The following is a 26,017-nucleotide window of genomic DNA, read 5'->3' as shown; positions in this document are numbered from 1 at the left end:
ATTCCCACTAATCACTCCAAGACAGTACAGGAACTAGAAGTGCCTCCCAAATCATCAAAGAAAGATTAAATCATAATGTGTGCATTTTTTGTTAGGTGTTCTAAAACTTCAGAAATACTTGATCTAAGCACTGTGATATGCATGTTAATCCTGTAGACCAGAGAACAGCTAACAAAGACACTCTCCTTGATCATAGTTTTTCAGTATATCTCTCTTTTCTTTTTTTTCTAGTTGGAATTTGAAAAATCCCAAGTAAAAAAGTTTGAAAAAGAACAGAAGAAGCTCTCTAGTCAGCTGGAAGAGGAGCGCTCCCGCCACAAGCAGCTCTCATCCATGCTTGTGCTTGAGTGCAAGAAAGCCACCAACAAGGCAGCCGAGGAAGGACAGAAGGCAGGAGAGCTGAGCCTGAAATTGGAGAAGGAGAAGAGCCGGGTGAGTAAGCTGGAAGAAGAGTTGGCAGCTGAGAGAAAGAGAGGCTTGCAGACTGAGGCCCAGGTAGAGAAGCAGTTGTCAGAGTTTGACATCGAAAGGGAACAACTGAGAGCAAAACTGAACCGAGAAGAGAACCGGACCAAAACTCTGAAAGAAGAAATGGAAAGCTTAAAGAAGATAGTGAAGGACCTAGAGGCTTCCCACCAGCACAGTAGCCCTAATGAGCAATTGAAGAAACCAGTAACCGTGTCCAAAGGCACAGCAACTGAGCCTCTCATGCTACTGTCTGTGTTTTGCCAAACAGAGAGTTTTCCAGCAGAAAGAACCCATGGGAACAACATAGCCAAGATGACAAACACTGGGCTGCCTGGTCCTGCCACTCCTGCTTACTCATATGCAAAAACCAATGGCCATTGTGACCCAGAGATACAAACTACCAGGGAGCTGACTACAGGCAACAATGTAGAAAACCAAGTGCCTCCACGGGAAAAATCTGTGGCATTGGCCCAAGAGAAACCAATGGAGAATGGTGGGTGTCCTGTGGGGATTGAGACTCCAGTCCCAATACCCAGTCCACTCCCTTCCAGTGGGAGCTCACTGTCTCCCAGCAGCACTGCCTCCTCCTCTCTAACATCCTCTCCTTGCTCTTCGCCGGTACTCACTAAGCGTTTATTGGGGTCATCAGCTAGCAGCCCTGGCTACCAATCATCCTACCAAGTAGGAATCAACCAACGGTTCCATGCAGCTCGGCACAAATTTCAGTCCCAAGCAGATCAGGAGCAACAAGCCAGTGGCCTACAAAGCCCTCCGTCCAGGGATTTATCCCCCACCCTCATAGACAACTCTGCCGCCAAGCAGCTGGCCCGAAACACAGTCACTCAGGTGCTCTCCAGATTCACTAGCCAACAAGGGCCAATCAAGCCAGTCTCTCCCAACAGCTCTCCCTTTGGCACAGACTATCGAAATCTGGCCAACACTGCCAATGCAAGAGGTGACACAAGCCATTCACCTACTCCAGGGAAAGTGTCCAGTCCCTTGAGCCCCCTGTCTCCAGGAATCAAGTCCCCAACCATCCCCAGAGCTGAGAGAGGAAACCCTCCACCCATCCCACCCAAAAAACCTGGCCTCACCCCTTCTCCATCTGCTACCACTCCATTGACCAAAACTCATTCCCAGGCAGCCTCTTTGACCACCACAGAAGACCTTGCCAGCAGCTGCTCTTCCAATACTGTTGTAGCAAATGGTAAGGATGTTGAGTTACTTTTGCCTACCAGCAGCTAGTCCCTAGGAGGGAGTCTCCACGTTTTGACATTCCATCAGATTTCGTCCAAGAGCTCAGTCAGACTTTTGAGTCAGATTATGTTATTTATTTTGATAGTAGCTGAAACCATCTGTATAATACATTTAGTGTATTTCACCATTTTGTATTTTTTAAGTAGAAACTGAGTAGTTTGGATTTTTATGGCTCACATCTTTTTACTGAAGCCAGAAAGGCACCTCAAAGATGTCTCAAGCTCAGCAGTCACCGTCATGTTGTGATGAAGAAAGCAAATCACCAGGTGGTGATTTGGTATCTATTTGGGAACTAAAATCACTCAACACTCATTTTGAATTATGCAGAAGTGGTTCATGCAGATTTTTATTCCAGATGAACATGTTTTAAAAGTGCCTGAAATATGACTGCCATATGAATGTGATTCTGCAGCAAAAAACACAAAATGGATCATTTAATTGCAGAAAATGACATCCTCTGCGAATTCTGAATGTTAAAAACCAACACTGCTTTTGATTCTCTTTTAATGTTTTAATACAAGCTTTGTGTTCTGAAACAAGGCTGCATACGTAGAATGGGAATCCTCCTAAAGGTGGGTGTGAACTCACCACAAGCTGAGCTTTTTAGAGCCCTTGAGAAACCCTCCTGAGCACTAAGCAGTTGGGGTGCTGATTTTCTTGTACTTTTGAAAAATTAAGTCACTCCCAGTTTCCTGCTTAAGTTCTTGAACAGAATGAAATCACATCTCCATTCAAAAAATGTCTCATATCTACTGTTGTGTAAGGAACTTCTGATTCTGATTGCTGTTACTTGAATAGGAAATGGTTACTCATTCTGTATAAAAGTTTTGCAACAGAATGAAATTTTTATTCTGTAATCAAAAAGCAATAACTTGAAATTCACTCTTTGTAATATTATAAGTCAGAATTATACAAGTTTTACCAAATTGTTACACTTAATCTCCAAGCCGCCAGAACCTGGTATCTATATCTATAAAACCAAATTAACTTTTGCTTAAATGGGAAGTATACATAGATCTGTACAGAAACATTACCCCTTTACATGTTTACCATACACACACTTAAACACATAAATATTAGTGTGATTATATCTTTGGAGTTTGCAATATAACATAAAGGACAAGTAGAACTGCACATTAAGATTACCTACCAAAGCACCGAGATGTGGCTGGGACGCAGTCAAAGGAGGAGTTTTGTCCACAGGATGGTGGGGAAATTCCAGATGAAGCCCAGATCTTCAGTATCACAAAAAGGCAGAGCTGGCCAGGCACAGTGGCTCATGCCTGTAATCCTATCACTTTGGGAGGCTGAGATGGGGAGGATCACCTGAGACCAGGCGTTCAAGACCAGCCTCATCAACATAGTGAGACCCCATCTCTGTTAAAAAAATAAATAGGCAGAACTAAACTAGCCCCAGTGTCACAAAACTCAACTGGTCATATAAATGAGTGAAACAGGCCCTCAAGCAGTGTAAAACAGCTGGGAGTAGTGGGAGCTGTGGCAAACTGAAGTGCCCAAGCCCCATTTAAAAAGGGCATCTGTTCAGCTCCATCTGCTTGCTGCCGTGCAAGAATGCTAAACCAGGATTACCAGTTCTTCACATTTTTTTGAAATCCAGATTTCCATGAGAAACATTCTCATTTTTAAATATCAAGAACTGATTTTAAAATGTTTAAATAGTGCTGGTTAAACAAACACTTCTGCAGCTGGATTTAGGTTGCAAGCTGCCAAGTTGCAACCTCTTTCATTCTGAAAACTTCTGCCATTTTCATCATAGCAAGTCTATGTGGACAAAAGCCTCCAGACTTTCCAACTGTGTAGGCCAGTACAGCTGGCAACGTTCATAGAATATAATGACTATCCACGTCTGCCAAATAAGACTATCCACAACCCAGCTCAGACACAGGGGTTATATGGATTTTGTGTCCATACAGGGGAGGCCTTGGTGTACTCACATACATTCTTCTAGCCAACATCTATCCAGCAGCCCTGACCTCCTGCTGTAATTTAAGTCTATTTCCTTTTAATCTAGTAAAAGTTGATAGTAAAAAGGCAGGTGATGGAAATCAGTGTATAAATCACAATGGAGTATATTGGCGACTCCACAGCTTATAGTTTGATAAAGGCAAATATGTGAAAAATAAAAATGCTACTAATGCCCCAAGGTGTCTATCAAAATGATGTAGGGGGTATCTTAAACTGTCCAAAACAATCATACATTGAACTTTATTCCTATGCAGAGCCAAAATGAATAGTGTTGATAAAATAGTTAAACTTTCTAAACTGGAGAGGAGGCTACAGTGCCAGAGAGTTACTGTCTCTTTTGCTTTAAATGGTAATCTTAAAAGTTGCATTGTGCTCTTCCTTTGTTTTGGGATAGATAGAGAGAGAGAGAGATACTATAAGGAAGTTTATTTCTTAGGAAGTGCACTGAATAATGTATTTCTTTTACAGTGTAATATGGGGGTGGGGATATGCAAAAGAAATGTGTATTTTTGCTAGTTGCCTATCTTCTGAGATAAATAAGCACAATCTTGCAATGGATCCAATAACCCAGTTAGGTATTATAGATTATAATGTATTTAAGTTTGCTGTAGATTGTGTGTGTGTGCTAAGTAAAAGTTCCATGATTCACAATTTTAGTATTAACCCGTGTTGCAAAAGCTATTACTGGCCAACAGATTGTAATGATGTGTACCATATAACACAAGCATTAACTAGGCATTAACGTTTGTAAAGCCAAATACACCGTGCAGAAGTCTTCATTTTTATAACAGACTACATTAAAACAAGTTAAATCATGCTGTTTGGGGGGAAAATAGTCTTGTTTGTACAAAGTGAAAAATGGCACAATTTGGGCATATTTTGTTGGGAAGAGCGGGTGGTATAGAGGGAGCACTTGACTGTGGCTTTGACAAACCAAATGAAGTCAATGACCCATCCAGGTTAGACTCCCTAAGGAACTAAAACATTGATTTTCTTTAGAGTCTTAGAGCTGGAAAAAGCCTTTACAATAATCCAGTCTGTGATTTTTTAAACCATTTGGTGGTTCTGGACCTTTTTGAGAATCTTAGAAAAGCCATAAAGTTTATCCCTAGAAAAATGAATATGCCTATATGCAAAATTTGTTTGATGGCTTCATAGGATCCAAAGACCCTGAAGCCATCCGTGGCTCATGTATTCCTGCTTAAGAAAGCATAATCTTGTTCTGCCCTCTCATTTTACAAATGATTAATGCAACCCTTTTCAACTACTCCAGTGCTGTTGCTGCTGCAGTATTAGCAAATGCAAGCCAGACAGAAGCACTTGAAAATCCTTTGATGTACAAAAAATGTTCAAACAGTGTGGATGTTTACATATCTGATGTTGCCAGCATTTAAGCCAATTAATGATCATTTCAACAAATACTAGCTATATCCAGTTTCCCTTAATAGCCTGTCAGCAGTGCTGCCTTGTCAATTTGTGTGCGTGTGTGTGTGTCTGTGTGTGTGAATTCATAAGGAGTGCTTCTGATGCCTAGTCCTTGAAATAGAACTTCAAATGTCTTTCGAAACGCTGGCTTCAAAATAGGATGTGTTTTCCTAATGAATCAGAAGTAGGCAGTGAGCATTGTTCCACAGGAATAATTTTTAATTTAATTTCTATCAAGCTAGTCGAGAAATGAGAGCCTGTCCACCCACTATTTGTATATCAATGGCCAATTCATTAGTAAAAATAAAGGAGGAGAAAGGAGACTGGAGTAGTGGTTCTCAAACTTTACTGTGTGTAAGTATAACCTGGGAAGCCAGCTAAAATAAAGATTTCTGGAGACTGGATCCTCAGACTAGCTGATGCAGCTAGTCTGGAGAAACAGTCCTTCGTAGCCCTTACCTGTTCTTTCACAACAACTTGCTATTTGCCGCTGATCTAAGGAAATGTCTTAAGCTCCTGAAACTGGTTTGGCAGAATGTCAGTGATATTCAGAGTCAAGAGTGCCTACATGAGTACCAAGCACCATGCTAATGATTTCACATACATACTACCTTAATAATCCTCACACAGGTGCTGTGTGGTGTTACTATCCCCATTGTAGTGATGAGGTAGTTGAGGGTAGAGATTTGTACAAGCACCCTCAGCATATGACAGCCAGGATTTAGTTTCCTTACCGGTGTTTCCCAAATGAGAGTCTCCTGGAGCTCTTGTTAAACATACAGATTCCCAGGCTCCTCCCCGGGCGATTCTGATTTCAGCAGGCTGAGGTGGAGCTCTAGATAAATGCCTTGGTGATTCTTCAGATAGAGCAAGTTTAGAAAATCCTGCAGGACACCATACTGCTCCACAGCCACCCCAGAAATGGGTCATGAGACCTAACCAATGCCAGGAGACCTGCATCAGGTCAGATAAATGGAACAAAAACCAAACATCATTAATTCCCCTCAAACAACATGTTTTTTAAGTATCTAAGATGAACCAGAAAGCAAGGTAGTTATTAAGAAAGACACAAGTTTAATCCTGTTCCCTGCCCTTAGGGTACTCACAATCTAGTTGGGGAAGCAAAACATTAACAAAATGATATATAATGAGTCCAGAGGCAACAGTTTGATAGAATAATGCAGGCGAGCTTTTAAAAACCGTAGGGAGGGCCGGGCGTGGTGGCTCATGCCTGTAATCCCAGCACTTTGGGAGGCCGAGGCGGGCGAATCACGAGGTCAGGAGAACGAGACTGTCTTTGCTAACACGGTGAAACCCCGTCTCTACTAAAAAATACAAAAAATTAGCCGGGCGTGGTGGTGGGCGTCTGTAGTCCCAGCTACTTAGGAGGCTGAGGCAGGAGAATGGCATGAACCCAGGAGGCGGAGCTTGCAGTGAGCCAAGATCACGCCACTGCACTCCAGCCTGGGCGATGGTCGAGCAAGGCTCCATCTAAAAAAATAAAACCATACAGAGTTATTGAAGGTGGTTCTGGTAAAAGCACTCCGGTAGCTCTGTGGTAACACAGCTCTTTATGGGCAGGAAAACGTTAACTAGAAAGGGAATGAATGTCTTTTCTCCTCTCTCCAGGGCATTATTTACCTGGAGTTCTGTAACATGTCCCTGTGTTTGCTTTTTGTTTTAGTTGACTTGTCTTGATTCTAGGATCAGGTCAGAGGCACAGGACGTCCCCAAGAGCTGAGTTGTGTTTCAGGGAGACTGACAGACACCAGTGAGTGCTTTCTGCAAGGGTTGGGACTGACCAAAGAAAGAGCTCCCAGGTCACAGCATTCTGCAATACATTGTCCGATAACATGTAGGGAAGATCTAGGAACACGCAAAAGGCAGTTTGAAAAAGGACCTGGTTGCCAAAATACCATATTACCCATCAATGTCCTCTCCTACCCATTTCCCTTTTTCACACCCTCTAAATCTCTATAAGCAAATGAGGGGAATGCAAACTAAGCTTTGAACAGAATCTGAGTCCCTCTGGGACACTTGCAGAGGACTTATTTCTTCCGAAGGATGTGGCAGCAGCTTCTCCCAATAGTGGTAGTGTTTGTTTCACTGTTAGACTGGAGGAGCACAAGGAGCATGCAACATGTGGCTCTGTCCACACCACTGTGAGATTGTTGGTTCTGAGAAATTACTGGGGGAAGTGTTAAAACAAGATTGGCCTTATTTCTGGGGAGTCACCTGTTTAACCTGACAAGAATCCTACTCATTAACTCAATGTGTTAGACGCTAGGATGTGCCACATGGGTTCCCCTTCAGGAGTGAAATTTAATTCCCTAGGTGTGGGGAATGCTGACAGTAAGTGGCCCTCAGATATAACCCCTTATAGGAATTGCCTTCACTGAAAGAAAATCAACTTGGACAGCTCATATATTAATACAAAGACTGGGCATGGCGGCTCACACCTGTAATCCCAGCACTTTGGGAGACTGAGGCAGGCGGATCGCTTGAGGTCAAGAGTTCAAGACCAGGCTGGTCAACATGGTGAAACCCCATCTCTATTTCTATTAAAAATACAAAAAAAAAAAAAAAAATAGCCGGGTGTCGTGGCACACACTTATAATCCCAGCTACTTGGGAGGCTGAAGCAGGGGAATCGCATGAACCCTGGAGGTAGAGGTTGCAGTGAGCCAAGATTGTGCCACTGCACTCCAGCCTGGGTGACAGAGCAAAACTCTGTCTCAAAAAACGAACCAAAAAAAAAAGAATTCAAAGACGAATTGATGTAAAGTTTATACTGACCCTCTTGTCCCAAATTAGAACTCCGAAGGTTCATCTCAGCTTCAAAACCACCTGCAGAGTTGCCTGAGACCTTTATTGAGACTATATTGCAGATCATCTCCCTCTGCCCAATCCTGCTTCCATTCCCTAGGTGTGGATCCCAAGGGCATTCCCAAGTAAGCTGCCTCCATCATAATCTCCATCTCAGTCTGCTCTGTTCCTTTGGTCATGATGAAGTCCTCTAAAGAAGGGAGGACACATTTCCTGAATATTTATATAGTGCCAAGCTCTCAATCAGATATTTTACACGTTACTTCATTTAATCAACAACTACTAAAAGAGGCAGATAATCCCTATTTCACAGGTGTGATCATTAACCCCTACTGAGACACAGTAAATTGCCCAAGGTCCTACAGCAAAGCAGAGCTGAGATTCAGTGTTAGCTGGGATTCTAATCGTTGAAACCTTATTTGGCTTTCAAGTCCACTCTCTTTCTGCTGGCCACACTATAGTATCAAAACAGTAATGATACATTTGGGGAGTTTTGAATATTAGCTTTTTGTCCGTCAAATACCCAAGTATAAGCACACTGATCAGCTAGATTTCTTTGAGACCTTCAGCTAGAAACAAGATACTGAAGGAATTGGGTTTGGGTGCAGAGAAAGGAAAATGATTTCCCTACACACATGGAGTCATCAGATGTTAGAGCTAGAGGTAATCTTAGAGACCCTTAATTCTAGCTCCCTCATAATCTAGATGAGGAAAATGAGCCCTAGAAAGGCCAGGGGACAGGCCCAATTGTACATGTCTAGTTCACAGCAACGCCTGGCCTGTAGAGAAAGTCTGGCTCCCTCATCCTGCCTCAGCCAACTGCTCCTCCCTGAGCTGACCTGAAACCAGCAGTTCCTAGCCCAGCCCTGGCTGCTCCCCGCACTCCTTCCCTCTCACCTGCTCTACCATGTCTGGCTTTGATCTTGTTCACCTGGGCTGCCCCATATTCCAGGCCTAGCCCTCTGCCTAGGGCTGTCTGCCTGCCACAGTTGTTGCCACAAAAATCCTGTCCCCATGTCTCTGAACAGGTTTGACGGCTGGGGCAAGGGTAGGAGCGGGGAGGGTAGTGGGGCTTCTCCTCCCAGGCTGTGCCTCCATCTGTCTAGAACCAGCTCTGGGAAGCACTCATCAGGCATGTCTTGCTCCTCAGGTCAGGCATGGACAAGATGCCACCAAAGTCCTGAGCATCTAGCCCCTCCCTGCTCGGGAGTCTGACTTGCCACATCTGCCTGTGGAGGAGGGAACAACTGAATGCTTGAGGCGAGATGACTCCTCCTCCTCCTCCTCTCCCGAGGCCTTCCGGACCTGAACTCAAACATACAGCTCTGCTGGGAAGGAGCTTTTGTCTTTTGTGTCTTCAAAGGACTTATCCATTTCCCTTCTCTGTAGTGCCTACCCTCCTGCTCCCCCTCTCCCTCAGCCCACCCAACCCAAATCAAAGCCTTCTAGGACGGTTTGTGCCTCTGAGCAGACAGGGTGTCCTCAGGAAGACCCTGATCCAAAGGGATTCAGGGTGGTGGGGCAGTTTAGGGGTGGCAACCAAAGCATACAGGCCCCTTCTTCATCCCTAGCGTGTTTTCCTGCTCCTGAGTCTTGGTGAGTCAGAGCCACAGGGCCACGCACAAGGCTCCTATTCAGGGCTCGTTTTCCTTTCCCTCTACTCAGATCTTGGCATCTCTCACTCCTTCATTCTCTATGTCGGCCTTATTCTCACCATGGGAAAGCTCTGCTCCCTGCCCTGTGCCGCCTCACTTTCCCCCAGCAACCCCCGCCCAACAACACACACACACACACACACACACACACACACACACACACACACCCCTCATCCTGGCCTTTTGAGAGTTTGCAGGCCCAGCTGGATACAAACATATAGGAGGTAGAACAAAATAGAAATGTTACGTTAATAAATCCTTATTCACACATTCACCCGGTTTTATTGCTTCTGGCTCTGTGCGGACCTCACCCAGGTTGAGAAGGGGGCACACACCACACACTCGCTGTGCTTGCCCTTCATCTATTCAGCATATAGTTATTAAGCACTGGCTCTGTGTCAAGCAAGCATCATACTAAGGGCTGGCATTTACACTCTGGTGGAGGAACATGTCTCAAAGAGGTGACTCTCAGGGTTGTGCAGTGCAGGATATTACAAGTGCCCCAAATGAGGGGTGGGGACCCTAAGATTCAGGAGAACTGGAAATCCGTGGGTCTAGAGACTTAAGAAGCACCTGCTTTAAATAAAAGAGAGGAGATCGGTTTGCATTGATAGGGTTCTGGGTATACACTACAGCAAGGAGTCCGAGCAAGAAAAGCAGTTCAGAACAGGAGCTTTGTGGCTCTGTGCGCAACTTTGGACAAGTGAGTGAACCTCTGCCAGCCTCCATCTCAGCATCAGTAAAATAAAAATGCGAAACTCCCTCTCAGGGTTTTGTGAGAATGCCGTGAGATAAAGCAGGCACGTGCCCAGCACACAGTAAGAATTGCGTGGGTTTGCTGCTCCCTTTGTGGAGCGGCACTATGGGTGAAGGCGCGGCGATAGAAGTTGCTTGTCTAGATTGGAAGCCATGTGGTTCTGACGCCAAGGCCCTGCTGCAACGTGCCCGACGGGCTACTCCGGGCTGGCAGCCCCGCCCTTCTTCGGAAAGCTGACTTACTCGCGCCCCCTGGTGTTTCGCATGCTGTGAATCTCTCGCGACCGAGGTCTGGGCGCGCGCTACCTCTCTGAGGAAAAGACAGGGTCAGCGGCCAGGAAGGGGCCCACTTCAGACGCCGGGACAAACAAGGATGCGCCTCCTCTCGTCCGCGTGCTCAGCCGCCTCTCTGGTGTCTAAGTTCGGAGCACAGCAGCTTACCCTGCCTGAAAAGCGGAACGAAGCCTAGACTGCGTAAAAAAAAAAAACAGAGGAGAACAGAAACCACCTCACAGGATTGTTGTGAGCCTTAAATGAGCAAACTTAAGACTTAAAACAGGTCATTGACATAAGAAAACCTTCAAAAAGTGATAGCTATTGGTATTATGTAGCTCCTAGAACAGTGGCTGACTTATAGTAGACGCGCATAACTGTTAAAAAGGGGCCAGGAGGACTCTATTTATGCATTCATCCATATAATTATGCTTCGGAAATGTCTTGCTCTTTTCATACTGTCGATGCTGTAAACTACAAAAGCCATAATAAGCCAAGTAAGTAAGCAAGAGCCAGCACTCTAGGAGGAAAACAAAGAGATTTCCTTTATTGAAATATCCATGTCACAGTTCCTACTAGGTACCAGGCACTGGGAGAGGCACTAGGATAGAGAAATAAGTTACAGGCCTTTAGGGATTTTAGGTGCTGGTGGGAGAGACAAACACGAAACGCAGTGTTATGTGGATAATAATAAATAGAGGAACAAGCTGTGGCTGCACGGTTAACCCCCATTGGAGTCAGGAAAGGTCTCATAGAGGAAGGAACAGTTGTCTTGGTCTTGAAGGAGAGGTAGATGCTCCCAGGTGAAGAAGAGAACGAAGGACATTCCAAGGAATGAGGATAGCATATACAATGCACCAAGTTGCCAGCAAGCACCATGTTTCTGGTGAGAAGCCTGGGATGGAAGTCTAGATCAGGAGAAGTAAGCAGGAACTCGACAGGAAAGGATATGGTCTGCCCAGGCAAAGAATTTGGGCCCTTATTTGGTGGGCCGCTGGAAGCCTGAATTGAGCATCATGAGCACAGGCACATTTACCAAGAAGCTAATGAGGTTTAAGCTTCGAGGCCCATCACTGGCACGGCCCCTTCGAAACCCTGAAGAGCCCAAGCAATGTGGTTGTAAAATTTGCAAAATAAGATACATCTTAACTGCAATCAGTCAACACTGCTGTCTCTTTCCACTCTTTCTCCTGTATCACACTTTCCCCATGTTGGATGGCTTTGGAGTGGTAGCCATAAGCATTTTTGGAATTCAACTAAAAGTAAGTTGAGTGAAACACTACTTGTTTAATGCTTGTACTTAATTTTCCCCTTTTCTTCTTGATACATAATATTTTACATATTTACGGGGTATATATTGTATACATACTATGTGTAATGATCAAGTTTGTTATATACATGGTATGTATAATGGTCAAGTCTGTTATATATGTGGTATGTATAATGATCAAGTTCGTTATATACGTAGTATGCATAATGGTCAAGTCAGGATATTTGGGATATCCATCACCTTGAGTATTTATCATTTCTATGTGTTGGTATCCTTTGAAGTCCTCTCTTCTAGTTGCTTTGAAACATACAAAGTATTGTTGCCAAGTATAGTCACCCTATTCTGTTATCAAACATTAGAACTTATTTCTTCTATCTAACTGTATGTTTCTACCCATTAATCAACTTATCTTTGTTCCCCTCCCACCAACCACCCTTCCCAGACTCTGGTTTCTATCTTTCTCTTCTCTACGGCCGTGAGGTCAACTTTTTTAGCTCCCACATATGAGTAAGAATATGCAGCATTTGTCTTTCTGTGCCTGGCTAATTTCATTTAACATAATGACTTCCAGCACCATCCTTATGACTGCAAATGAGTTGATTTCATTCTTTTTTATAACCGGTAATATTCCATTGTGTATCTATACCAAGTTTTCTCTATTCATTTATCTGTTGATGGACACTTAGGTTTATATCTTTGCTACTGTGAATCATGCTGTAACACACATCTGAACGGAGGCATCCCTTTGATATACTATTTATTTTCCTTTAGCTAGATACCCACTAGTAGGATTCCTGGATTATAGTAGTTCTATTTTTAGTTTTTAATAAATCTCCATATTGTTTTCCACAGTGGTACTATTTTACATTTCCATCAATAGTGTATAAGAGTTCCCTTTTCTCTGCGTCCTCATCAGCCTCTGTTATTTTTTTCTTCTTTATAATAGCCATTCTAACTGGGGTAAGATGATATCTCATTTTGGTTTTGTTTTGCACGTCCCTAATGATTCATGACATCGAGCATTTTTTCATGTGTCTGTTGGCCATTTGTCAGTCTTCTTTTGAGAAATGTCTATTCATGCCCTTCTCCCATTTTTAATGGGGTTATTATTATTATTATTTACTGTTTAGTTGTTTGAGTTCCTTGTATATTCTAGAATTAGTCACCTGTTGCATGAGTAGTTAGCAAATATTTTCTCCCATTCAAGAGGTTGTCTCTTTACTTTGTTGATTGTTTCTTCTGCTACATAGAAGTTTTTCAGTTTAATACAGTCCTATTTGTCTATTTTTTTGTTTTGTTTTGTTGCCTGTGCTTTTGAGGTCTTGGCCATAAAATCTTTGCCTAGACCAATGCCTTGAAGAATTTTCCTTATATTTTCTTCTACTAGTTTTATAGTTTTGCATCTTACATTGAAGTTCTTAATCCATCTTGAGTTGTCTTATGTACATAGTGAAAGATAGGAATCCAGTTGCATTCTTCTGCATATGGTTATTCAGTTTTCCCAGCACCATTTATTGAAGAGGGTGTTCTTTCCCCATTGTATGTCCTTGGTGATTTGTTGAAGATGAGTTGGCTGTAAATATGTGGATTTATTTCTGAGTTTTCAATTCTGTTCCATTGGTCTATGTGTCTGCTTTTATACCAATACCATCCTGTTTTTGTTACTAAAGCCATGTACTCCATTTTGAAGTGAGTCAAGAAGTGACTCTGAAGTCACATCTGAAGATAGTGTGATATCTCCAGCTTTATTGTTTTTGCTCACGATTACATTGGCTATTCTGGCTCTTTTTAGGTTCCATACAAATTTTAGTATTTTTTTTCTATTCTGTGGAAAATGGCATTGGTATTTTGATGGGGATTGCATTGAATATGTAGATTGCTGCAAGCAGTATGGTCATTTTAATAATATTAATTATTCCAGTCCAAGAGCATGGAATGCCTTTCCATTTGTTTGTGTCATCCTGAATTTTGTTCATCAGTTTTTTGTGGTACACCTTGTAGAGCTCTTTCACCAACTTGGTTAAATTTATTCCTAGGTTGTTTGTTTGTTTGTTTTTGTAGCATCGTAAATCAGATTTCTTTCCTTTTTTTTTTTTTTTTTTTTTTTGAGAGGGAGCTCTGTCACCCAGGCTGGAGTGCAGTGGTGCCATCTTGGCTCAATGCAACATCTGCCTCCCAGGTTCCTGTGATTCTCCTGCCTCAGCTTCCCGAGTAGCTGGGATTACAGGCACATGCCACCACGCCTGGCTAATTTTTGTATTTTTAGTAGAGATGGGGTTTCACCATGTTAGCCAGGCTGGTCTCGAACTCCCAACCTCAGGTGATCTAGCTGTCTCGGTCTTCCAGAGTACTGGGATTACAGGTGTGAGTCACCGTGCCCGGCCTATTTATATCTTCTTGTACTACATCTTCAAAAATTGTTGTGATTATTATTTCTGATTGGCTTATCTTTTAGTCATTCTACTCAAGATATGAGTAGTTTATACACCACAATTACAGTGTTAAGATATTCTGTGTTTTTCTGTGTACTTCCTATTACCAGTGAGTTTTGCACCTTCAGATAATTTTTGATTGCTCATTAATGACCTTTTCTTTCAGATTGAAGAACTCTTTTTAGCATTTCTTGTAGGACAGGTCTGGTGATGATAAAATTCCTCAGCTTTTGTTTTTCTGGGAAAGTCTTTATTTCTCCTTCATGTTTGAAGGATGTTTTCACCAGATATAATTTTCTAGGGTAAAAGTTTTTTCCTTCAGCACTTTAAATATATCATGCCACTCTCAGCGGGGCGCGGTGGCTCACACTTGTAATTCCAGCACTTTGGGAGGCTGAGGTGGGTGGATCACGTCAGGATGGGAGTTTGAGACCAGCCTGTGGCTTCTCACAGGGTCTGGTCAATACGGTGAAATCCCATTTTTCCTGCAAATATAAAAATTAGCCAGGTGTGGTGGTGCACACCTGTAGTCCCAGCTACTTGGCAGGCTGAGGTGTGAGGATCACTTGAGCCCAGGAGGCAGAGGTTGCAATGAGTCAAGATCACTCCACTGCACTCCAGCCTGGGTAACAGAGTGAGACTCTGTCTCTAAATAAATAAATGATAAATCATGCTGCTACAGTGTACACATGGGGGAAAGGCGTCCACTCTCTATGCACGAACCTAAGCACTGAGGCTGCTCCACCGGTGGGGTTAGGGTCACTGCCCCAGGCCCCAGACAGTCAGCTCTCAGGCTCGCCCATTTGGACTCCTGGTGGCAACAACCGCTGCATTTGTGTGGGTGGTGGGGAGGAAGGGGAGGCGGTGGGATGGGTGGAAGGAATTCTACTCTCCAATTATGAGCCCCAGAATAGAGTCTGTGCCTCTGCTGGGGGCAAGGTCGCTTCTCACAGGGTCTGGAAAGTGTGTGCTCTGGTTTACTGCGACTGTGTCCCAGGGGCTGCCTCCTTGGTGTGTGGCACCATCCTTTCCCTGAGGAGTAGCAGTTAATGTGGGCCAGGGTACTGGGGACCCTGTAGCACCTTTGGGTCCAGCCAGTGCTGTGCCACTGTAACCCTCTGAGTGGACACTAAGGGATATCAGTGGGGGATCCTGAAATGTGGACATAGGAGGGTGCTTTCACAATGGTGCTGTGCTGCAGTCAAGTATGTCTTGCGGAAGCATGTGACCCTGGTGCAATGCCCTGACAGGGCCTCCAGACCACCACCCACACTAGTCTCAGAGTTTGTATGGGCAGAGGAGCTCTCTCATGGTTAGGACTGCAGCAGTCTGCAGCAGGGATGTGTATAGCAGAGGGATTCTCACGGCCAACCTTGACTGAGTTGGCCACTCACTTCCTGCTCCATCTGTGCCTCAGGTATTTCCCATAACTTCTCTGTTGAACTCCAGTGTTCTCTCCTAGATGTTCTATTGGAGGTACAATTATCTATTCACAATTATTGATTCCTTCTGTAAAGAGTGAGTGTCCAATGTCTCTAGTCAGCCATTTCGAACCCTGATCTCAGTTTTTTGAGAGAAATGTATTTCTGTGGTTTGCCGTCACTTCCATGAGTTTATGCTATCCATGCCAATAGGAATAGCTTCGGGGAATACTACCATCAATTAATGTGCTGCCTGACCTGACATAATGACATGAAGCAGCAGTGCCAAAGGTTGTGTTCAAGGAATATACCCTATAGTATCTGGCACTAAAAGTAAAGTGGGAAGCGAAGGAGAAACCAGTTTGGAATATGTGGAGCCAGGACACATCCATAGAAAATTCATCTAGTTCTCAAGCTGTGTAAAATTATAAGTGGGCAATTAATTTTTCATTAATGCCCAGCAAAAACAAAATTTATCTCTTGCCAAGGAAACTGCTCAGTGATGCAGTGTATGTAATTATAAATACATCATACATATGAAGATGTGATCAAGGAGTATGAAGTCAAAAGATATATATATTTTTTTATTTTCAAGAATTCTGCTTCTGACTTCAAATAGAGTAACAGGAATTGGATTTATTCTCACACCTAAAAAAAAAAAAACTAAACATTAAACCAATTATATTAAAGACATTGACTATCAGACAACAAAGGACAAAGATGGGAAAAAAAGTGAGTCTTATAATTGCCCCCCAACTGGAAGGAGAAATCCAGGCATGGCCACGTGATCTCCTTAAGTTGAGGAGGTAAAGCTGGGAATCTTGGGAGGGAAGAGTATTGGAGGTAAGACAGCTTCAATGAGAGAGATCACCAAAGGATGTCAGAGGCCTCCCCTTGGAGTCTTCGACTAAGTGCTAATCAGCAAATGTATGAGGAAACTACCCAAGGCCAATGAGAGAACCACCCAAAAGGATTAGAAGAAACTACTCAGAGATCTCATGGGACTGGGAGTAGTTTCTGTTCTCATTAGCAAACAATGAAAAATCTCATAATTTGCAGCACATTCATAGAGTCGTCAGAGTTTTGTCTCTATAGTGGGCCAAAATAAGCCCTAGAATAAATGATGCTCTGTTCCCACCAACCCCCAACCCCTGACAAAAAAAGAAGAAAAAAACTCAAAAGGATAAAACTGTTTCTAAATAACTATGTCTCAGAACAAAGCTCAAGAATATGTATAGGAAAGCAAAAATATCCAGCAGTCAAAAGGTAAAAATCACAATGTCTGGCATCCAATAAAAAATTACAAAGCATACAAAAAAGTAGAAAAATATGGCAAATAGTTAGAAGAAAACTCAATCCTTGAAAATTACTCCAGCCTGGGCAACATGGAGAAACCTTGTCTCTACAAAAAATACAAAATTTAGCTGGGTGTGGTGGTGTATGCCAGGAATCCCAGATACTCAGGAGGCTGAGGTGGGAGGATCACTTGAGCTTGGGAGATTGAGGCTGCAGTGAGCTGTGATCATGCCACTGCACTCTAGCCTGGGCAACAAAGCAATACTAAAAAAGAAAAGAAAGAGAGAAAGAGAAAGAGAGAGGGAGAGAGAGAGGAAAGAAAGAAAGAAGGAAAGAAACAAAGAAGGGCCGGGCGCGGTGGCTCAAGCCTGTAATCCTTGGGAGGCCGAGACGGGTGGATCACGAGGTCAGGAGATCGAGACCATCCTGGCTAACATGGTGAAACCCCGTCTCTACTAAAAATACAAAAAACTAGCCGGGCGAGGTGGTGGCCGCCTGTAGTCCCAGCTACTCCGGAGGCTGAGGCAGGAGAATGGTAAACCCGGGAGGCGGAGCTTGCAGTAAGCTGAGATCTGGCCACTGCACTCCAGCCTGGGCGACACAGCAAGACTCCATCTCAAAAAAAAAAAAAAAAAAGAAAGAAAGAAAGAAAGAAGGAAGGAAGGAAAGAAGGAAAGAAGGAAAAGAAAGAAAAGAGAAAGAAAGAAAGAAAAGAAGGAAGGAAGGAAAAGAGAGAGAAAGAGAGAAGGAGGAAGGGAGGGCGGGAGGGACAGAAGGAGAGGGGGAAGGAGGGAGGGAGAGGGAAGGAAGGAAGGAAAAGAGGGAGGGAGAGAGGGAAGGCAGGCTGGCCAAAATAACACAATGGCAGAAATAGAAGACAATTACATTAAAACATCTATTATAACTGTACTGTATATTCAAGGAGATAGGGAAAGGATTGAGTTTGTTAACTAGAGACATGAAAGATGCAGAAAAACTAAAACCAAAATTCTAGAGATGAAAATCACAGTATCTGAGATTTTTTTAAAAAATTGGATGGGATTAACAACAGATTACACATTGTGGAAGAAATGATTATTAAATATGAAGAAATATTAATAAAATCAATCCATAATAAAACACAGAACATGAGAAAATATTTTTTTAATGACCAAAGCATTAGTGAGCTTTGGGTCACGTTCAAGTGACCTAATATAAGTTTAATCGGCATCCCCAAAGAAAAATGTTTGAACAAACAATAGCCAAGATTTCCAAATTTGATGAAAACAATAAATTCACAGATACAAAAAAGCCAGTAAATATAAGCATAAGAAACAAGAAGGAAACTGCAACAAGAAGCATCATAATCAGCTGGGCATGGTGGCTCACACTTGTAATCCCAGCACTTTGAGAGGCTGAGGCAGGCAGATCATGAGGTCAGGAGACTGAGACCATCCTGACTAACATGGTGAAACCCTGTCTCTACTAAAAAAAAAAAAAAAATTAGCCGGGCATGGTGGCGGGCACCTGTAGTCCCAGCTACTTGGGAGGCTGAGGCAGGAGAATGGCGTGAACCCGGGAGGCGGAGCTTACAGTGAGTGAGCTGAGATCAGGCTGCTGCACTCCAGCCTGGGTGATAGAGTGAGACTCTGTCTCAAAAAAAAAAAAAAGGATAAAAAAGGAACATCATAATTAAATAGCCTAAAACCTATGATAAAAAGAACGCTTTTTTTTTTTTTATGGAGTTTCACTCTGTCACCCAGGCTGGAGTGCAGTGGCACAATCTTGGATCACTGCAACTTCCGCCTCCCAGGTTCAAGCAATTCTCCTGCCTCAGCCTCCCGAGTAGCTGGGACTACAGGTGTATGCCACGACACCTGGCTGATTTTTTTTTTGTATTTTTAGTAGAGATGGGGTCTCACCACGTTAGCCAGGATGGTCTCAATCTCCTGACCTCGTGATCTGCCTGCCTCCACCTCCCAAAGTGCTGGGATTACAGGCGTGAGCCACCATGCCTGGCCAAGAGAACACTTTTAAAAACCAGAGGGAAAAAAGTTATTACATACAGATGAACAAACATAAAAGAACAGGAGATTTCTCATCAGTAATGACACAACCCTGAAGACAGTGGAACAGTAGTGGTAGACTACTGAGGAAAAAAACTGTCAACCTAGAATTCTAAACCCAGTGAAAATACCTTTCAAAAACAATGGCAATAGTCACCTTTTAAAATACGAAACACCATTCAGAAAAATGAGGATTGTGATATGGTTTCAATCTGTATCCCCAGTGAAATCTCATGTTGAATTGTGATCTCCAGTGTTGGAGATGGAGTCTGGTGGGAGGTGATCAGATCATGAGCATGGATCCTTCATGAATAGTTTAGCACCCTTGGTGCTGTTCTCATGATAATGAGTAAGTTCTTGAGAGATCTGGTTGTTTAAAAGTGTGTAGCAATCCCCCCAACACACACCTCCAGCTCTCTCTCTCTTGCTCCTGCTTTGGCCATGTGATGTGCCTGCTACCTTTTCACTTGCCACCACAATTGTAAGTTTCCTGAGGCCTCCCCAGAAATGGAGCAGATACCAGCATCATGCTTCCTGTACAGCCAACAGAACCATGAGACAATTAAACCTCTTTTCATTATAAATTACCCAGTCTCAGGTACTTCTGTATAGCAATACAAGAATGGACTAATACAGATTGCTTTCCTTGATGTGTGCGAGTCATCAGTTCTCCTGTTGGTTCATTATTGAGTGTGCTGTAAATGAAATCATTTGCAATTAAAGTGAGATTTGCTCCCCCAGGCAAAAAGCAAAATAAACATATTTCTCAAACATGCACATGATGAAAGAATTCCTCATCAGCAGAACTGCAGTACAAGAAATACTAAAGGAAGCAGTTCAGGCAAAATAATAATAAATCCGCATCTTTACAAAGGAATAATGAGCATCAAAAAATGGTAGGCATATGGGTCAATGTGAAAGACCCATTTTAAAGAGATTTAAAGAACAACTTTTCTTCAAATCTTCAAATCTCTTTAAAGAGTTATTACAGTGTATTGTGGGGTTTTTCACATATGTAGAAATAAAATGTATGACAACAATAGCACAAAGGCTGAGGGAAGAGAAGCGGAAATATACTGTAGTAAGATTCTTATTCTGTAAATGCATCAGTATAATATCACATGAAGCTAGACCACAGTAAGTTAAAGATGTACACAATGAGCCATAAAGCAACCATTAAAAAAAGCAAAACAAATTAATAAGGCAACAAAGAAGATAAAAGTAGAATCATAAAAATAATCTATGAGAAGGAAAGAAGAACAAAGAACAGATGACAGAAAAATAGTAAGATTATTGATTTAAGCTAACTATAAGAATAATCACTTACAATTTAAATAGTCTAAACAACTCAATTAAAGGCAGAGACTGGCCGGGCATGGTGGCTCACGCCTGTAATCCCAGCTCTCAGGGAGGCAGAGGTGGGAGGATAGCTTGAGCCCAGGAGTTCGAGACCTGCCTGGGTAATATAGCGAGACCCTGTTCTCCACAAAAAGGAAAAAAAAAGATAAAGGCAGAGATTGTCCGATTGTATTTTAAAGAAAAACATGCAAATATATGCTGCCCACAAGAAATCCACTCTAAATATAAAGACATATGTAGGGTAAATTATTATTGACTACCCTACCCAAATGCAAACGAATACATATTATTTTTTAATGCACACATAGCACATTCACAATGATAGACAATATTTTTGGCTACTGAAAAGCCTCAATAAATTTTAAAAGTTCTAAATCTTACAAATTATGTTCTCTGGACACAATGGAATTGTGGAGTAAATAAAATGTAGAGTAAATAAAATGCAGGTCTCTGGGATATCCCTAAATGTCTGGAAAATAACACACTTCCAAATAACCCATGGGTCAAAGGAAATTAAAGGTAAAATTAGAAAATAATTTGAACTGAATGAAAAGGAAAATGTAACATATCAAACTTTATGGGACACAGATTGAGTACTTACAGAGAAATTTATAACACTAAATGCCTATATTAAAAAAGAAGAAAGATATAAAATCAATTAAGAAAATAGAAGTCCAAATGACATCACCAAGATGGTGGATGAGAAGGTAATGCTCATCCCCCACTGAGAAAAAGAATGAATAAACAACTACATACCAACCAAAATAGCTCTGGGAGAGCTTCAGAGTACAATGAAAAACTTACAGCAACCCAGAGGAGCACACAAACCAAGACAGCCATATTAAAAAATACAGAAAGTATCTTACCTACTCCACCCCATCCCACAGTCCATCACAGCTTTGTACCAAGAAGCATCTCCTTGACACAACCCACAACCTCCACCTGTGGGAGAAAAGGAGCTGGAGCTGATGCTGTGGCTTCCCAGAGCTAGAACCACCACACCCAACTCAGATAGCATCTTCACGCCCACTTATAAATGGTCTTTCCCTATTGAAGTGAGTCCATAAAATCTGGAAGAGGTGGCTATTACTTCAAACATGCAGACATCACTACAAAGCTAAAGAAACATAAAAAATCAAGGAAATATTACACCACCAAGGGAACACAATAATTTTTCAGTAATTGGCCCCAAAGAAATAGAGATCTATGAACTACCTAAAGAATAATTCAAAATAATTGTTTAAGGAACCTTGGTGGCTACAAGAAAACACTGGCAATTCAGTGAAACCAGAAAAACAGTACAAGAACAGATTAAAAGTTCAAGAAAGAGATAGAAATCATTTAAAAATAACCAAACAAATTCTGGAGCTGAAGAATATAATAAATGAAATTGAAAATGCAATAGAGAATTTCAACAGCAGACTTGATCAAGCAAAATAATAATAAAAAATCTGTGAACCTGAAGACACATCATTTGAAATTATCCAGTCAGCAGACAAAAGAGAAAAAAGAATGAAGAATAGTAAAGAAAGCCTATGGGATTTATGGAATACCATAACTGAAATCAACATATGTTTTGGGAATTCCAAAACCAGAAGAGTGGCTGAGCACTGTAGCTCATGCCTATAACCCTAGCACATTGGGAGGCCAAGGCAGGAGGATCACTTGAGCCCAGGAGTTCAAGACCAGCCTGGGCAACATAGTGAGACCTGGTCTCTATAAAAAATGTAAAAATTAGCTGGGTGTGATGGTGCATGCCTGTGGTCTCCACAACTCAGGAGGCTGAGTTAAGAGGATCACTTGCACCCAGGAGGCTAAGGCTGCAGTGAGCTATGATTGCACCACTGCACTCCAGCCTGGGCAACAAAGCAAGATGCTGTCTCAAAAAAAGAGAGAGAACAGAAAAAAGAAAAGTAGGAGAGAGGGCAGAAAGCTTTTTTAAAAATAATAATAATAAAGGCTGAAATTTCCCAAATCTTGAGAGAGATATAGACATCCAGATTCATGATACCAAACAGTCCCCAAATAAAATCAACCCAAAGAAGGCTACATCAAGGCATATGATACTCAAATTGCCAAAAGTTAAGGACAAAGAGAGTTTTGAAAGCAGCAAGAGAAAAGTAACTGATCGCATATAAGGGAGACTTCCTGGGACTATTGGAAGATTTCTCAGAAGAAAACTTGCTGACCAGGAGGAAATAGGATGATATAACCCAAGTACTGAAGAAGAAAAAAAAAATGCCATTTAAGAATACTATTCTTAGAAAATTTTTCCTTAAAAATGAAGGAGAGGTGGGGCATGGTGGCTCACACCTGTAACCCCAGCACTTTGGAAGGCTGAGGTGAAGGATCACTTAAGCCTAGGAGTTTGAGACCAGCCTGGGCAACATGGCAAAACCTCATCTCCACACACAAAAAAAATTAAAAATTAGCCAGGTGTGGTGACACACTCCTGTAGTCCCAGATACCAGGGAGGCTGAGGCAGGAGGCTTGCTTGAGCACAGGTGTTTGAAGTTGCAGTGAGGCATGATCACACCACAGCACTCTAGCTTGGGCAATGGAACAAGACTCTGTCTATAACAATAAAATTAAAGGGCTGGGTCATGCCTGTAATCCCAGTACTTTGGGAGGCTGAGGTGGGCAGATCCCCTCAGGTCAGAAGTTTGAGACCAGCCAGACAAACATGGTGAAACCCCGTCTCTACTAAAAACACAAAAATTAGCTGGGTGTAGTGGTACATGCCTGTAATCCCAGCTACTCAGGAGGCTGAGGCAGGAGAATCACTTGAACAGAGGAGGTAGAGGTTGTAACGAGCTGAAATTTCACCATTGCACTCCAGCCTAGGTGACAAGAGTGAAACTCTGTCTCAAAAAAATAAAAATTAATATAATAAAAATTAAACTACAAATAAGATAAAATAAAACATAAGACAAAAATTTGCAGGGGCTGGGCATGGTGGCTCACGCCTATAATCTCAGCATTTTGGGAGGCCAAGATGGGTGGATCACCTGAGGTCAGGAGTTCGAGACCAGCCTGGCCAAGATGGTGAAACCCCATCTCTACTACAAATACAAAAATGAGCCAGGCGTGGTGGCAGGCACCTGTAATCCCAGCTACTTGGGAGGCTGAGGCAGGAGAATCACTGGAACCCAGGAGGCAGAAGTTGCAGTGAGCCAAGATCACAGCATTGCACTCCAGCATGGGAGACAGATTGAGACTCTGTTTCACACACACACACACACAAAAAAGCTAATGGATATACAATATAAAAACAAGCCAACAGCCAACAAGATCACAAAGTGTGCAGGGGTGCAGTGTTTTTGTAAGCAATTGAAGTTAAGTTGTTATGAACTAAAAATGAGTTATAACTCCAAGCTAACCATAAACAAAAGACCTATGGCTGGGCACAGTGGCTCATGCCTGTAATCCCAGCACTTTAGGAGGCCAAGATGGGCAGATCACTTGAGGTCTGAGGTCAGGAGTTCAAGACCAGCCTTGCCAACATGGTGAAATCCTGTCTCTACTAAAAATACAAAAATTCGCCTGTAATCCCAGTTACTTGGGAGGCTGAGGCAGGAGAATCATGTGAACTTGGGAGGTGGAAGTTGCAGCATGCTGATATCACACCACTGAACTCAGCCTGGGTGACAGAATAAGACTCCATCTCAAAAAAAAAAAAAAAAAAGAGAAGACAGTACAACTGATATCACAGAAACAAAAAGATTTATAAGGGACTATTATGAACAATTATATGCCAACAAACAGGATAACCTAGAAGAAATGGATAAATTTCTAGAAACATACAACTTACCAAAACTGAAGCAAAAATAGAAAGCCTGAACAGACCAATAACACATAAGGCAATTGAATCAGTACTCAAAAAGTCTCCCAAAAAAGAAAGCCCAGAACCAGATGGCTTCAGAGGTGAATTCTACAAGCATTTTGAAAAGAATGAACACCTAATCCTTCTTAAACTCTTCTGAAAAATGGAATAAAAGGGAACACTTCAGGAGTTATTCTGTGGGGCCAAAATTACCCTGATACCAAAACCAGACAAAGATACTCCAAGAAAAGAAAACCTCAGGCCAATATCCCTGATGAACTTAGATGTAAAAACCCTCAATGAAATACTAGCAAAACTAATTCAACAGCACATTATAAAAATTATACACCATGGGCCAGGCGTGGTAGCTCACACCTGTAATCCCAGCACTTTGGGAGGCTGAGGTGGGTGGATCACCTGAGGTTGGGAGATCGAGATCAGCCTGATCAACATGGAGAAACCCTGTCTCTACTAAAACTACAAAATTTAGCTGGGCATGTTGGCAGGTGCCTGTAATCCAAGCTACTCGAGGCTGAGGCAGGAGAATTGCTTGAACCTGGGAGGCAGAGGTTGCGGTGAGCCGAGATCCCGCCACTACACTCCAGCCTGGGCAAGAAGAGCAAAACTTTGTCTCAAAAAAAAAAAAAAAAAAAAAAAAATTATACACCCTGAGCAAGTGCAATTTGCTTATTTATTTGTTCATTTGTTTTATTATCACTGGAATGCAAGTATGGTTCAACATATGAAAATCAATCAATGTGATACAACATATTAGCTAAAGAAAAAATGTGATTATCTCAATAGATGCAGAAAAAAGTTTGGCAAAGTTCAATATCTATTCATGACTAAAACTTGCAGCAAAAGAGGTATAGAAGAAACCTACCCTAACATAATAAAGGCCATTATGAAAAGTTCACAGCTAATATCATAACCAATGGGGAAAAACTACAAGCTTTCCTTCTAAGATCTGGTACAAGGCAAGGATGCCCACTTTCACCACTTCTTTTCAACATAGTACTAGAAGTCCTAGCCAGAGCAATGAGACAAGAAAAAGCCATCCAAACAAAAAAGAAGTAAACTTATCCTTGTTTACTTGCAGATGGTGTGATCATATACATAGAAAACACAAAAGGCTCAATGAAAAAACTGTTAGAACTCATAAATGAATTCAGTAAATTTGCAGGGTATGAAAATCAACATAAAAAAATTAATCAGGCCAGGTATGGTGGCTCATGCCCATAAGCCTAGCACTTTGGGTGACCAGGTCAAGAGAATTGCTTGAGTCCAGGAGTTCAAGACCAGCCTGGGCAACATAAGGAGACCCCCATATCTACAAAACATTTTTAAAATTGATCGGCCATGGTGGCTCATGACTGTAATCCCAGCACTTTGGGAGGCAGAGGCAGGCAGATCACTTGAAGTCACGAGTTCAAGACCAGCCTGACTAACATGGTGAAACCCCATCTCTACTAAATACAAAAGATTAACCAGGTATGGTGATGCATGCCCTGTAATCCCAGTTACTTGGGAGTCTGAGGCAGGAGAATCGCTTGAACCTGGGAGGCAGAAGTTGCAGTGAGCTGAGATGTGCCATTGCACTCCAGCCTGGGCAACAAGAGTGAAAACTCCATCTCAAAAAAAAAAAAAAAAAAATTAAATTAGCCAGGCATGGTGGTGCATGCCTGTGGTTCCAGCTATTTGGGAGGCTGATGTGGGAGAATAGTTT

General features: G+C 42.3%; 2 protein-coding genes across 4 annotated transcripts in view; both read left to right on the top strand.

The window, feature by feature from the left end:
* Positions 1-7,691, top strand: part of CTTNBP2NL (CTTNBP2 N-terminal like) — a 67,847-nt gene extending 60,156 nt beyond the window's left edge. The window contains exons 6-7 of one of the 2 annotated variants that reach the window (XM_023232661.1): positions 232-1,675; positions 6,841-7,691. In XM_023232661.1, the coding sequence (XP_023088429.1) occupies positions 232-1,675; positions 6,841-6,911 (1,515 nt within the window). In that variant the 3' untranslated portion in view covers positions 6,912-7,691. Of the gene's footprint in view, positions 1-231; positions 4,528-6,840 lie in introns of those variants that run through there. The other variant, XM_023232662.2, reaches the window with a different exon arrangement.
* Positions 7,692-10,858: 3,167 nt separating this feature from the next.
* The window catches only part of WNT2B (Wnt family member 2B), a 67,576-nt gene continuing 52,417 nt past the window's right edge, over positions 10,859-26,017 (top strand). For both annotated transcript variants that reach the window (XM_023232665.1, XM_023232666.1), the window contains exon 1: positions 10,859-11,907. The gene's annotated coding sequence lies outside the window, so the exon portion shown is untranslated. The remainder of the gene's footprint in view (positions 11,908-26,017) is intronic.

This window comes from Piliocolobus tephrosceles, chromosome 1 (assembly GCF_002776525.5).
Source record: "Piliocolobus tephrosceles isolate RC106 chromosome 1, ASM277652v3, whole genome shotgun sequence".
NCBI classification, from domain to species: domain Eukaryota; kingdom Metazoa; phylum Chordata; class Mammalia; order Primates; family Cercopithecidae; genus Piliocolobus; species Piliocolobus tephrosceles.
This window is presented reverse-complemented; position numbering and strand designations above follow the sequence as displayed.